The sequence below is a fragment of the Salmo salar genome, chromosome ssa14 (genome assembly GCF_905237065.1).
Source record: "Salmo salar chromosome ssa14, Ssal_v3.1, whole genome shotgun sequence".
In the NCBI taxonomy this organism is placed as follows: domain Eukaryota; kingdom Metazoa; phylum Chordata; class Actinopteri; order Salmoniformes; family Salmonidae; genus Salmo; species Salmo salar.
Window position 1 is genome coordinate 26,836,051 of NC_059455.1, and position 14,865 is coordinate 26,850,915.

General features: G+C 42.8%; 1 protein-coding gene across 4 annotated transcripts in view; it reads right to left on the bottom strand.

Moving 5' to 3' along the window:
• Positions 1-14,865, bottom strand: part of LOC106569194 (dipeptidyl aminopeptidase-like protein 6) — a 172,908-nt gene that overhangs the window by 41,490 nt on the left and 116,553 nt on the right. For all 4 annotated transcript variants that reach the window (XM_014140303.2, XM_014140305.2, XM_014140301.2 and 1 more), the window contains 2 exons: positions 1,859-1,973; positions 132-230 (listed from right to left, as the gene is read on the bottom strand). In XM_014140303.2, the coding sequence (XP_013995778.2) occupies positions 132-230; positions 1,859-1,973 (214 nt within the window). The remainder of the gene's footprint in view (positions 1-131; positions 231-1,858; positions 1,974-14,865) is intronic.

Below are 14,865 nucleotides of genomic sequence, written 5' to 3' on the forward strand. Positions count from 1 at the left end.
CGTCTACAGTATGTAAATGTGGTGCTCTAATAATGTGAACTGACATGTAACAGTTCCTGGTTGGTGGGTGCTGTGTTAGCTTCAGTTTCTATTGGCAGATGAAAGGGCAGGGTGTAACTATAGCAACTCACCACTGAGCCATGTAGCGTCGGGGTCGTGCACGTGAAGATCTCCTCCGAAGACGTCCTCAATGGTGACTTTCTTCTTCAGGGCAAGGCTATCATCTGCAACTGCCAGTGGAATATATCAACAAAACAAAAGTGGAAGAAGTCATAGAATTAATCAGGTACAAGAATATGATACTGTTATGTTTCAATTCTCTTTCACATAAAAAAGGGACCTGGCCATCTTTGTTACCTGGTGACTGTCACTTTTCCTGCAAAAAGTTGCCTAAGGGGTCATAAAAATAGGGATAGGAGTCATCTGTCAGAGTCTGACTATTATGCTCTGTTTCTGTCTCTGGAGATAGTAGGACTGTAATTCCCATATCACAGGCACAGCGATTAAGGAAAAGTTACAAAGAAGAAAGAGACACTTGAGACCCTCCATTGATCCACCAGCATCAACTCACAGCAGCCTGGCCAGTTATTCCAGGCAGCCGTAACTTCCTCTAACCCAGCTGCACAGGGTAAACAGCTGAGACCAGTCAAGGTAGACAGCAGCGCTAGAGGGTCGAGTTACATAGAGGTGTGTGTGTGTGTGTGTGTGTGTGTGTGTGTGTGTGTGTGTGTGTGTGTGTGTGTGTGTGTGTGTGTGTGTGTGTGTGTGTGTGTGTGTGTGTGTCTATGCCCATTCAACCCCATATGGGAGCTTTACATATTTATCTTTTCCATTCACCTGTCAGTTTATTCAGGAAAAGACAATAGCGTACCATCAGTAAGAGATTCTATAAGGGATAATTGTATGTGTCAGTGCCAGTAAGTAGCTTTTGCAGATAATTGAGAGAACTAAAAATAACACATTTAAAAATATAACTATATACAGACCTTTGCAAGTCTCTGAATTTGCAAATTATCTTCATCTGTTGGTAAAAGACCATTGAGAGGGATTCCCAACATGAGGCAAATAGCACCTCTGATGCACTGGCAATTGTACAAATGACTAGAGCTATTACTGCATAATAATCTTCATTAAACAAGACTGAATGACATTTTACAATAAAGCCCCATTACCTAGTGAGAAGATGACCTCACTTCGTCTTTCTGAAAAACCAATATGCAATCTCCAAGCTGACACATCTCAACATCTCTACTCCTGTCTGTCTTTGAATGAATGGGCTTATGAAATTAAATAACCTACTGGGCTGTCTGCTAGCAAGGCCAATTGCAATCCCTAACTAGAAATGTTCTTTTGGTGGCCTGACTCAGGTGCAGATGTACTGTAGGATCTTACTTTGACCAGTTTCTCACAGCAGGAAAATAATCAAGCAGCAACAGGAAATGTTAATTATTATGTGGAGTATAATGAATGGAAATATTTGTAGGGGTTGATACATCTTTAGTTAGGGCAAATCAAGTCAGACATTTTAAAATGGAAATTACAAACTTTAGAAGCCTTTTTTAACCTTGTCTACACCACAAATTAGCATTTTCTGCTATGCAGGAAATGTCCTGCAACAACAAGTTGATCAAATTAAGATCTCTAATGAGTATGAGTATGACTTGATTTAACAATGTTTGCAGCTTCCTGCCTCATCCGTCATACATCTTGACGGTTGCTTTGCCTACAAAGTGTGTTGGGGAAGTGATTCTGTGTTTGTAGTGATTTGTATCTGAGAGAATGTGTGGTGTAATCTAAGAGAGTGTAATAGGTATTTATAAGTGTAATGGAGTGTGATCCAGCATTGTGTGTTACATACTTGGGGTAAGCAGGATGACAGAGGTGACGATCAGAGACAAGATGATGCAGATGACCAACAGGGCGATGACTATCCCCTTCCAGTTCCTCTGTGGAGGGGCACTGCCCACCAGGTCCTGCAACACAAACACACACAAGTTAATAGAGGTCAATGGGGGAGAATGAAGGGGAGACGATGAGTACGGTTACATACACACAATAATGCGATTATTGTGGATAATCAGATTAATATAGTTCTATTAAAACGTTGACATGCTTTGCAAGAAGAACGATTTCCCTAATAATCCCGTTTACATGGACACATCTGAAATCAGGCTACCTGATGGCACTAAATACAGACCCATTTACATGGACACATCTGAAATCAGGCTACCTGATGGCACTAAATACAGACCCGTTTACATGGACACATCTGAAATCAGGCTACCTGATGGCACTAAATACAGACCCGTTTACATGGACACATCTGAAATCAGGCTCCCTGATGACACCAAATACAGAACATTGCCAATCTAAATAAATGTTATACCACAGCGAACATGTTATTTCTGGGAAGCATATTTGATTTTTAATTTGTATAAAGTTTGTATGTGAAAACTACTTCTAAGACGCATCCATTCAGTCGTTCCGAACTCACTTCACTTGCGCTAAAGAGGGAGGCTCGCTCGGCTGGTGCTAGCACATACACAGATCATATACACCGCTGGAACACCGATGAAGGTGTTTACATGTCCTAATAATTCTAAAGATTGCTCAGAAAACCAGGTGTTTTAATTGGCGTATGTTTACTTCGATGTTGACCTTACACCGATTAAGGTAAGCAGAGTAAGATGTTTACATGACTACTGCATAATCTGCCTACTGCCAAATTAGTTTCATGTCGAATTATTACTGTGCATGTAAATGTACTCACTGACTGTTTGTGCTACTACTGCAACACTCCTGTGATAGGCTCTCAGCCACACAGCTGTTGAAAGAACCTAGAGGGAATCTAAGTGACAGAATAAGCTCTGATGGGGGAATGGACAGGAAAAACCATGAATATGCTGAAGACAGTTCCTTATGTTAAAATGTGCTGCGTTGGGAGATCCAGAACACCTGAGCATATCCCAAGAGTCTTTCACACCTTTCCACCGTTTCCTTCCCTTCCCACTCTTCCTGTAGGACAGATCACCATCCTGCAGCTTCTACAGTCATTCTACCTCCTCTAGTATTGTATTACAGTAACCCATGGTCCTAGTGCTCAGGGTGAGTCTCTTTGCAGCCTCTTGGCCTGGGTGGAGTGGCGTATGTACTATGTGCTCTTGCTCCATGCAGAACGAGAGAGCAAAATGATGAGCCTCTCCTGTCCTTTCCTCAGAGACAAACAGATGGTAGACGGTCTATCAACCCTAATACTATAAACACATACAATCAATTCCACTTGACATACAAAACCTAACTATATCCCTATGGAGGTGCAGTGGCTGTATTGGTTACCCAATAAGACTGACAATCGAATGTAAACTGAGGCAGATAATTCACTGCACACCATCTCAGTTCTGAGTGTAGAGGGATGAGTGTCCTATAGGTGAATCAGGGTTAAGACTTTGCTCTATCTGTTGGTATCCAAGGCTGATTCTAGCCTGGTTCCAGTCTAGCCTACTTCCAGAGGCATGACAACTGAGTTGGCTAAAGCACTTAGAGGTCTGGAAGTAGGCTAAACTGATTAATGCAGAGACCCATGTATGGTGTCTCCTCATTAGGGTCTATGTCTCTCTCCCCTCCACTGAGCTCTGAACAGTGGCTGGAGCACAGCATGTCACTGTGGGCACATAGAGATCAGGCTTAATTAGCAACAAGGCAATCAACAGCTCTGGATTAATATGGATCAGTGTTGCTCTGCATCTTTCTGTTGAGGCCGTGGTGGTGCGTGGTACGTGGTGGTGCGTGGTGACTCATGCGTTTGTGTGTGTGTCAACACCAGCAGGTGCATATATTATTGCAACAGAGGCATCTGCCTCATATTAAACTGATAGTGAGATAAGGGTCTGAGATAGAGGAAATGAATCTTCCTGTGTTATCACCTCCTAATGGAAAAACCTCAACACTGTGGATTCATCGGGAAATCACTGTCTGCTGCCCTCTGACCTCCACAAGGAATAAACCATTTTAGTCTATTGAAACAGACCAAATTTGAGAGAAAACAAGCACTTATTAAGATCAGGTGAGGCGAATTAGTGTGCGCGGCCAACTCACCTGAACACACTTAACAATATAGAGGATAGAGAGAGTTTTGTTGACGCTGAGAACGGAATGTATATGTTTGTTCGCTCTGGCTATCTACTCCGATATCAGAGCACTCTCGTCTGAGTGTGCCAGACCGCAGAATAACTGATGAATTTATGAACACTCAATACCCATTGAATATGGCCGGTGTCAGTAAACGTTGGCCAAAAAATATAATTAAATTGTTGCCAGCAACACAGTTGCAGTCACCAACGCTCTGGACAACATAAAAACAGCCTAATCAGCTCTGGATTGGCGAATAAAATGGTCAGAGTGAACTGTTCTATCATTTGTGTCTGGAAGTAGCTAGCAAGCTAGCCAACGTTAGCCAGTTAGCTTGGGTGCCTGACTGCTGTTGTTAGGACAGAATGCTCGGATCAACCCTACTCCACGACCAGTGTCCAGTGTGCGCTCTAAACGCTCCGAGAGCAAAACGCTCTGAATTTAGGAACGGACAATCTGACAATGCCCAGAGCACACACTTACATTTACGAACACACCCATAGTATAAACCATTCTTTAGTCTTGAAATATTTGGTTGCATGCAAATCCTTAAAGAGATGGGTGGGGCTTAAGCTTAAGAGGGTGTGAACAACGCTGAATGGGTGTAGTCAAAGAAGAGCTCTCTAATAGGTGTACCAAAACATTCAAAGGCCATTTTCTCAAAAATGAGGTTACAAGTTTGTCAACTTTCAAAGCAGAATTACTTTCCCATTGTTCCTCAACTGTAGTGTATGATATACCATTTTCAAGCTCAACTTTAATCCAATGTAAAAAACACAATTTCAAATTTTGCTACATATGATCGAATCGAGCAGGTCGGTCACATATAAGGTCCCACAGCTGACAGTGCATGTCAGATCAAAAACCAAGCCATGACGTCGAAGGAATTGTCCGTAGAGATCTGAGACAGGATTGTGTCCAGACACAGATCTGGAGAAGGGTACCAAAAAAATGTCTGCAGCATTGAAGGTCCCCAAGAACACAGTGGCCTCCATCATTCTTAAATGGAAGAAGTTTGGAACCACCAAGACTCTTCCTAGAGCTGGCCACCCGGCCAAACTGAGCAATCGGGAGAGAAGAGCCTTGGTCAGGGAGATGACCAAGAACGCAATGGTCATTCTGACAGAGCTCCAGAATTCCTCTGTGTAGATGGGAGAACCTTCCAGAAGGACAACCATCTCTGCAGCACTCCACTAATCAGGGCGTTAGAGTGACAGAAGCTACGCTTCAGTAAAAGGCACATAGCAGCCCACTTGGAGTTTGCCAAAAGGCACCTAAAGGACACTCAGACCATGAGAAACAAGATGATCTCGTCTGATGAAACCAAGATTGAACTCTTTGGCCTGAATGCCAAGTGTCACATCTGGAGGAAACCAGGCACCGCTCATCACCTGGCCAATACCATCCCTACAGTCAAGCAAGGTGGTGACAGCATCATGCTGTGGGTATGTTTTTCAACGGCAAGGACTGGGAGACTAGTCAGGATCGAGGGAAATATAAACAGAGCAAAGTACTGAGAGATCCTTAATGAAAACCAGCTCCTGAGTGCTCAGGACCTCAGGGCGAAGGTTCACCTTCCAACAGGACAACGATCCTAAGCACACAGCCAAGACAGCGCAGGAGTGGCTTCAGGACAAGTCTCAATGTCCTTGAGTGGCCCAGCCTGAGCCCGGACTTGAACCCGATCAAACATATCTGGAGAGACCTGAAAATAGCTGTGCAGCGACGCTCCCCATCCAATCTGACAGAGCTTGAGAGGATCTGCAGAGAAGAATGGGAGAAACTCTCCAAATATACTGTAGGTGTGCCAAGCTTCAACAAAGTACTGAGTAAAGGGTCTGGATACTTTTGTAAAAGTGATATTTCAGACATTTTTAATACATTTGCAAAAATGTCTAAAAACCTGTTTTTGCTTTGTCATTATTGGGTATTGTGTGTAGATTGATGGGGGGAAACGATTCAATCTATTTTAGAATAAGGCTGTATGGAGAGAAACAAAATGGTGCAGTTTGAGGCCTTGTGCCCCGCGTTATGGGTTCGATTCCCACAGGGTACCAGTATGATAACGTATGCAGTCACTACTGTAAGTCGCTGTGGATAAGAGAGTCTGCTAAATGACTAAAATGTAAAGGTAATGTGGTGGAGAGTGAGATGTGTGTCTGGGCAGGTCTGACGTAGTTGCCATTTGTATGTGTATGTTTCGTATTGTCGAAAAAAAATAATAATAATAATCTTACAAAAAAATTGTTTTTAAGGAAAAATGACAAGCTTGCAACACGCATGTGATTATTCATTATGAGTAGGATTTATTTTATTTATTTTGTTTCCATTGTTCATTGTAATCACAATGTCACAAATAATTGAATGCACACACGAGCAGATTATTAAAGACATTTTCAACCTGTTAAAGACAATCAGAAAGAATGTTGGTACTTATTTACTTTGATCCAAAGCCATTAATGAGTGAATCACTCAGCTTTATGCTGACAAATATAGTTTTATGCTATAAAATAGCCTACTAAATAGGCTGAGCCTAACTAATATATTAAAGTTCCTAAATAAACTACTACAGTTCAGAAATAAATAAATTAAGTAGCTCAGGTCTTGGAAATATGGTCAACCTTTTTCTGCTTCCTATCCTCGCTGGACTCTCTTTCATTCAGTTTATTCTTCACATCAGCAAAGAAGGACTCTGTGTTTCAGAAATTCACTTCATATAGAGGGGCTATCAAGCCAGTTTGTTATTTAGAATTCTTTCTTTCTGTTTTTAGAGGGAGAGAAACCAAAAGCCCACTGTGCCTGGTAACAGGGTTGCAGCTGGTAACAGGGTTGCAGCTGGTAACAGGGTTGCACCACAAATCCATCTGTAGGTGACGCCACACAATTACCAGGTGGACAGTAGGCCTCTTGAAGCGATAGAGGAAATCAACAAGATCCACAAGTATTCTTTCACAATAACCAGCCTTACTGTGTTATCTGCAGTTTTGAGCTGCACTGTCCCACTCCATGGTGGATAACACCCACTCTTCGCTTATGTAATGGGCTTCAAGGCACAAGTATCCAATTTTTCGAAAATTGTCAGTCCACATGTCAAGTGTAATTGCACATTCTATTTACCCAAGTTCTCTCTCAACTACGGGACCACCCACCAGCAATTGTTTTGTTGTTGCCTGATGCAGGACCCTAGTGCCAGAGGAGAGAGACTCTCGGACTGAAACATTCACATCTTCATTTATTTACAAAATAATAATCTAATAGCTCGGCTAGGTGTGAAAAATCCCCCAATTTGTACCACAGTTTAAACGACCGATAGATCAGCGTTCTAACTCCCCCTTGTGACAGTGTGGCACAATGAAAGAATGACGTAATTTTCTACCATCTACAACAAACTGTTGCAGCATGAGCTCAAAACTTTTAATTGAGAAACCGCTGTATACTATTTCTAACATCAGTAGCAACGGATGTGGGATGCATACACGCACACACCCTACACCCACAAACACCTCTACCTCTCTCTCCCCTTCTATACACACACACACACACACACACACACACACACACACACACACACACACACACACACACACACACACACACACACACACACGCTCAGTTGTTCAACAGTTGTTCCATCCCCTTGCTCAAATCAAGAGTAGACTTGATGTGTGAATGTTTGAGAAGGCATGCCAAATTGACTAGGAACGGGAATATTTGATTAACCAATGTCTAGTCCTAGCTGATGGAGCTCGGAAACCCCCCTTTTCCCTAACATGCACACCACACCACACACACACGCAGGTCCCCCATTGGCCCTTCTTCCCAGGCACCTCTGTGCAGTCAAATTTGACTTGTCACCTAAAACCGTCACAAATTTTTACAGATGCACAATTGAAAGCATCCTGTCGTGCTGTATCACCGCCTGGTATGGCAACTGCACCGCCGCAACAGCAAGGCTCTCCAGAGGATGGTGCGGTCCGCCCAACGCATTACCGGGGCCAAACTACCCGCCCTACAGGACACCTACAGCACCCGATGTCACAGGAAGGCCAAAAAGTTAATGGACATCAACCACCCGAGCCACTTCCTGTTCACCCCACTATCATCCAGAAGGTGAGGTCAGTACAGGTGCATCAAAGCTGGGACCGAGAGACTGAAAAACAGCTTCTATCTCAAGGCCATCAGACTGTTAAACAGCCATCACTAGCACATTAGAGGCTGCTGCCTATAGGCATAGGCTAGGAATCACTGGCCACTTTAAAGAATGGAACACTAGTCACTTTGATAATGTTTACATATCTGGCAACACTCATCTCATATGTATAAACTGTATTCTATACTATTCTACTGTATCTTAGTCACTTAATGTTTACATATCTGGCATTACTCATCTCATGTGTATATATTGTTTTCTATACTATTCTACTGTATCTTTGTCCGTTCCGCTCTGACATCACTCATCCATATGTAAACGTCCTCTCACTGTCAACTGCGTTTATATTCAGCAAACTTAACATGTGTAAATATTTGTATGAACATAACAAGATTCAACAACTGAGACAAACTGAACAAGTTCCACAGACATGTGACTAACAGAAATGGAATAAGGTGTCCCTGAACAAAGCGAGGGGTCAAAATCAAAAGTAACAGTCAGTATCTGGTGTTGCCACCAGCTGCATTAAGTACTGCAGTGCATCTCATCCTCATAAACTGAACCAGATTTGCCAGTTCTTGCTGTGAGATGTTACCCCACTCTTCCACCAAGGCACCTGCAAGTTCCCGGACATTTCTGGGGGGAATGGCCCCAGACCTCACCCTCCGATCCAACAGGTCCCAGACGTGCTCAATGGGTTGAGATCCGGGCTCTTCGCTGGCCATGGCAGAACACTGACATTCCTGTCTTGCAGGAAATCACACACAGAACAAGCAGTATGGCTGGTGGCATTGTCATGCTGGAGGGACATATCAGGATGAGCCTGCAGGAAGAGTACCACATGAGGGAGGAGGATGTCTTCCCTGTAACGCACAGCATTGAGATTGCCTGCAATGACAACAAGCTCAGTCTGATGATGCTGTGACACACCACACCAGACCATGACGGACCCTGCACCTCCAAATCAATCCCGCTCCAGAGTACAGACCTCGGTGTAACACTTATTCCTTCTGCGATAAACGCGAATCCGACTAGGACCCCTGGTGAGACAAAACCGTGACTCGTCAGTGAAGAGCACTTTTTGCCAGTCCTGTCTGGTCCAGCGACGGTGGGTTTGTGCCTCCATGTTGCCGGTGATGTCTGGTGAGGACCTGCCTTACAACAGGCCTACAAGCCCTCAGTCTAGCCTCTCTCAGCCTATTGCGGACAGTCTCAGCACTGATGGAGGGATTGTGCGTTCCTGGTGTAACTCGGGCAGTTGTTGTTGCCATCCTGTACCTGTCCCGCAGGTGTGATGTTCGGATGTACCGATCCTGTGCAGGTGTTGTTACACGTGGTCTGCCACTGCGAGGACAATCAGCTGTCCATCCTGTCTCCCTGTAGCGCTCCCTGCTAATCACCTGTACTGTATGTAACCAATAAAATGTGATATAATTTGATTATTCTGTGACGCCAGGGCCACAATAATTTGCCCCCTCTCTGAGAAGTCGTCAAGGTTCTCATAAGTAGCTTTGAGAAAATCCTTGTATATTATGCTCTCCCATCCAGAGGCTTTGGCTTTGTTGGGCCAACCTTGCCAGGCAGGCTTAGACTCTTGATGGGGCGGTACTGCTTTAGTGGGTTTCTGACCATGTTAATCTTTCTTTCTTGCCTGTGTAGACTACTTGCGGTAGGCCTATAAAAGGGGTAAGGACTTAGTGGATGGGTCGCTCAGGTGGGTGTCTAGGGTAGGTAGGGTTGGGCACCATTCCATCATGATAGGACAAAATAAATTAAATATATTTTTAAACGTATATCCCATGTCTGCGCAAAACTGGAGACTCGCTTGGTCACAACTCCTCGCAGACACACATGGGTTCTGACATTTGCAACCACTTTCTTTGCTCACTCACTTTCAACTCCTCACACTTTTCCAATCACAAACACTCAGGCACCCATTTTCCAACACACCCGCACATATACACACGCACATACCCCACATACTGCAGATAGCATAGCCTAGCGGTTAAGAGAGCTGGGCCAGTAACTGAAAGGTCGCTGGTTTGAATCCCCAAGCTGGCAAGGAAAAAAACTGCTATTCTTCCCTTGAGCAAGGCAGTTAACCCCCAACAACAACTGTTCTCTGGATGCTGATGACATCAATTAAGGCAGTCCCTGCACTTCTCTGATTCAGAGGGGTGGGTTAAATGCAGAAGACACATTTTGGTTGAATGCATTCAATTGTACAACTGACTAGGTATCCCCCTTCTATGTCCTCTGGTTTGTTTCCACCTTGTTGATTCCTGCCTCATTTTGGGCTTTTGAGCACTTTTGTGATCCAGAAGAATAGATATTCTTCTGATGCTGTCTTTTATCTATTCATAAATAAAATACAATTATTTAACAACAACATTCACGACCTAGAGTAGTAAAGCATATTTGTAGTTTATTTCTTTATCAATTGTTGTATTATATTATTTTCTCATTTCTTTTATACAATCCCTACCATGGATAGTGTTGGGTGTTTCATTATTTGCCTGTTCTATGGGAACTTTCTATTTTTAGAATAGCCATGGAGTAGTCTTGGTGTCTCGGAACAGTTGGTTATCAATGTACAGCTTATCGACTACGAGAGCGACACATTTCCTTTTAGTCTATTACCTTTGAACAGTACTTTGCGCCGTTCTGTGATTTCCTTTGGGAACTGATCGTTCATGCCTATTGTCACGATGGCGACTCTTTTGCCCAAACCTTTAACCATCCGTTTGTCCTTAAGGTAAGCAAATTTGGCAACAATTGGGCGCTCGTATCGATGTACATGTTGGAGTTTGATTTTGTCGACAGTATCGCCTGGGATCTGTAGCGCTTTAAAAAGGAATTGTTTGACCACACTGGATTTTCACCCTCATTCTCTTTAATTATGTTAGCACCAAATGTTCTTGCATAGATCTAGTCTGTATATGAAGTAAAGATTCTCTCACAAACGTGCTCTTTTTTTAGTTCATTAATGTCCGTTTCGATAGTATTGACAGTACCTTTTAGCTTCTTTCTCCAGTGTCGCGGCTTTCTCATTACTCATCTCAAGGCTCGCCTTCATCTCTTGTATATCTGTATTGACTAGTTCAAGTAGGCCTACGCTCAATTAGTCATTTACTGATTTTAGCAGATCGGTTTTCACGCTTACTGTAGAGGGTGGTGAAAAGCATAGGTCATCTGTGTCTGGCTCTCCATGTTTTCCTTGGTTAGGCTACTCTCCATGTTTTCCTTGGTTAGGCTACTCTCCATGTTTTCCTTGGTTAGGCTACTCTCCATGTTTTCCTTGGTTAGGCTACTCTCCATGTTTTCCTTGGTTAGGCTACTCTCCATGTTTTCCTTGGTTAGGCTACTCTCCATGTTTTCCTTGGTTAGGCTACTCTCCATGTTTTCCTTGGTTAGGCTACTCTCCATGTTTTCCTTGGTTAGGCTACTCTCCATGTTTTCCTTGGTTAGGCTACTCTCCATGTTTTCCTTGGTTAGGCTACTCTCCATGTTTTCCTTGGTTAGGCTACTCTCCATGTTTTCCTTGGTTAGGCTACTCTCCATGTTTTCCTTGGTTAGGCTACTCTCCATGTTTTCCTTGGTTAGGCTACTCTCCATGTTTTCCTTGGTTAGGCTACTCTCCATGTTTTCCTTGGTTAGGCTACTCTCCATGTTTTCCTTGGTTAGGCTACTCTCCATGTTTTCCTTGGTTAGGCTACTCTCCATGTTTTCCTTGGTTAGGCTACTCTCCATGTTTTCCTTGGTTAGGCTACTCTCCATGTTTTCCTTGGTTAGGCTACTCTCCATGTTTTCCTTGGTTAGGCTACTCTCCATGTTTTCCTTGGTTAGGCTACTCTCCGACATGTTTTGGCGTTGACTGCATTAGTAGTATTTGTCAATAAACTTCTCTAGCCTTGTTGTTTTGAGTTGTTATCCAGCTTGGATATTATTGCCCAGGAGTGAGCTGATCAGCGTCGGCATAAAGTGCTACTACTTAGTCGGTTTTGGGGACATTGAATCCTACGTTTTTTCACAAGGCATTCAGCACTGCCATCTTCAGTTCGCCATCAATGTTTTTAAATAACATTCTCTGAAAGTTACAAAAGTTTTCTTAATGCTCTCGTAAACAATTTGAAAACACGTTATGCTGAAGTACTGAAATTCCCACAGAAGAACGTTGTTTCTTAATATTCTTGGGACAATTTGAAAACATGAATTTAAATAGAACCATGAGGAAACATTATGCTGAAGTTCTTCCCACAGAAGAACGTTGTTTGTCAACATTCTCTGAAATATTTGAGAACATTCCCAATGTTAAACCAGTTGGAGAACGTTCCTAAAACAATACCAAAATTGAAATGAAATGTAACCATGTTTGAACTTTTAGGAAACGTTCTGATAAAGCAATAAAGTACGTACCAAGAAAATAATGTTTTTTGTCAAGTTCCTTAAATGTGCTGAGAATGATCCAAAGCCAAGCAACGATCCTGCACCATTCCGAGAAGGTTGTATGCAAAATAACCATTGGACAACCACACTCTCACCAAGCTCTAAGAAACATTTGGTTCTCAGAATGTTATGTGCTAGCTGGGGAGTCTTCTCCTCCTTTCCAGTCTATTCCTTCCCTTTATGTTATCAACATGCTCACAGCAGGGCTGTTCAACATGGGTTTGGGGCGGGCCTGTATGAGCCTTTGAGAAGTAAACAAAATTGCATGTATTTCAGAAACATCCCTACACCTTACTTCCTAATCAAAATACACAGTTATCTTTATACAAGTTGCCAACACTACATCACCTTAGAACAGAGACTATTTGTATCTATTTTGTTTGTTTGTGTGTTTCTCAGTTCCTGTAGCAACTTGTGTGTCGGCCAAAAGTTGCTCAGTTCATCGTTTCACCAACACCTGCCAGCTGCTGGTGTTATCTGAACCACCCACCTGGTTACTGCTAGCTACTGTCAGTCCCCTCCATATCTCATCCTCTAGCAACAATAGAACAAACACTGCTGTGACAATAGGTGAATTTAGGCCCATTGCCTCCACATAAAACATACCAGGTTGTTTGTGTTTGTAGCCTGCAGACACACAGTATCTGTACTGAATACAAAGGACCAAATGATGTGTGTTCATACTCCTTAATGCACTGAAAGAGTCAAATTGTATGGAAAAACATAAATGAATAATATATGCCATTTAGCAGTCACTTTTATCCAAAGTGACTTACAGTCAATTGTGCATACATTTTTCATATGGGAAGTCCCAGCATTAATCGAAGCCACAATCCTTGGCGTTGCGAGCCCTATGCTCAACCAACTGAGCCACACAGTACCACATAGAACCACAAGCACTTTGCCTTTCATAAGCATGCCCTCTAATCAACATAAATTCACTAAATTAGTTTGTACAATATTCTTCTATTGTTGTTCACCATCGCAACAGAGAAGAATTCTGAGCTAACAAAGACTGAAAATACTCGACTGAAGTTAATAAAAACGATGTACCAAGACCTCTATTGGCACCAACCAACAACCCTCCCCATGGAATAATAGAGGCAGACAAAACTCAGATGTTATTTTTGTCCTATCTGCTAACAAACAAGCCATACTGATGTAGGATCTTAAATTTGAGCCAGTTTGCTACAACAGGAATATAATACTGCAGCAGCAGGACATTTGAATTAGTATGTAGATTATAATTAATGGCCATTTTTGTAGGGGTTGATACATTTTTCATTAGGGCAAATGTGGAAATTAAAGTGGAAATTAAAAACTTTACAAGCCTTTTTCAAACTCAAATACACTAAACGGTCGCATTTCCTGCTGTACAGGAACATTCTCAGCAACACAAGAGTGATCAAATTAAAATCTGTATGCTCCAGCTCTACATTACACAAACATCTGCACAAACATCTGCACAAACATCTGCACAAACTCTGTACAAACATCTGCACAAACATCTGCACAAACATCTGCACAAACATCTGCACAAACTCCAACTTTGGATTTTCTCCAGAAGGTAGACTCATCCACCCTCACCAAAAGGGGGCATGAGCCCACAAAGAGTCAAGAATACTTTCTCTGAACACAAGACGAAGTGCAGAACTCTTGAGAGCGCTTATTTGGGCATGGCAAGGGAAGTCTCATGAATTCAGCTGTCCTCGTGTGTCAGCCTGTGTGAAAAGCAAGCCAGCATGCACCGAGTTTAATAACAATAAGAGGCTCCATAAATAAATGAGGACCAGTGCCATTTTCACCTCCGCTGTTCTCATCAAACAAACACCACACCAAAACAAAGACCCTGTAGTGCATCTCTCCCTCTCTCTCTAGTTCTCTCCTTCTAGCTCTCCCCCAACTAACTAAACAAAAAGAATAGGAAACCACCAAGGGAAAATAACCAATTCTGTCTTTCCATTTGTTGTCTTATGCATTCTATTTTCAGGTGTGGGCTATAAGAGTTAGCCATCCACCTAGTCCCTGCACCTCTACGAGTGGCTTTACTTCTCAAAATGTCTCTCTCTGTCTCCATATCCTATCTCTACCCCTCTCTGCTGTGTAGTGTAAAATGGATGTTCCACAGGAACCAGGTGAGT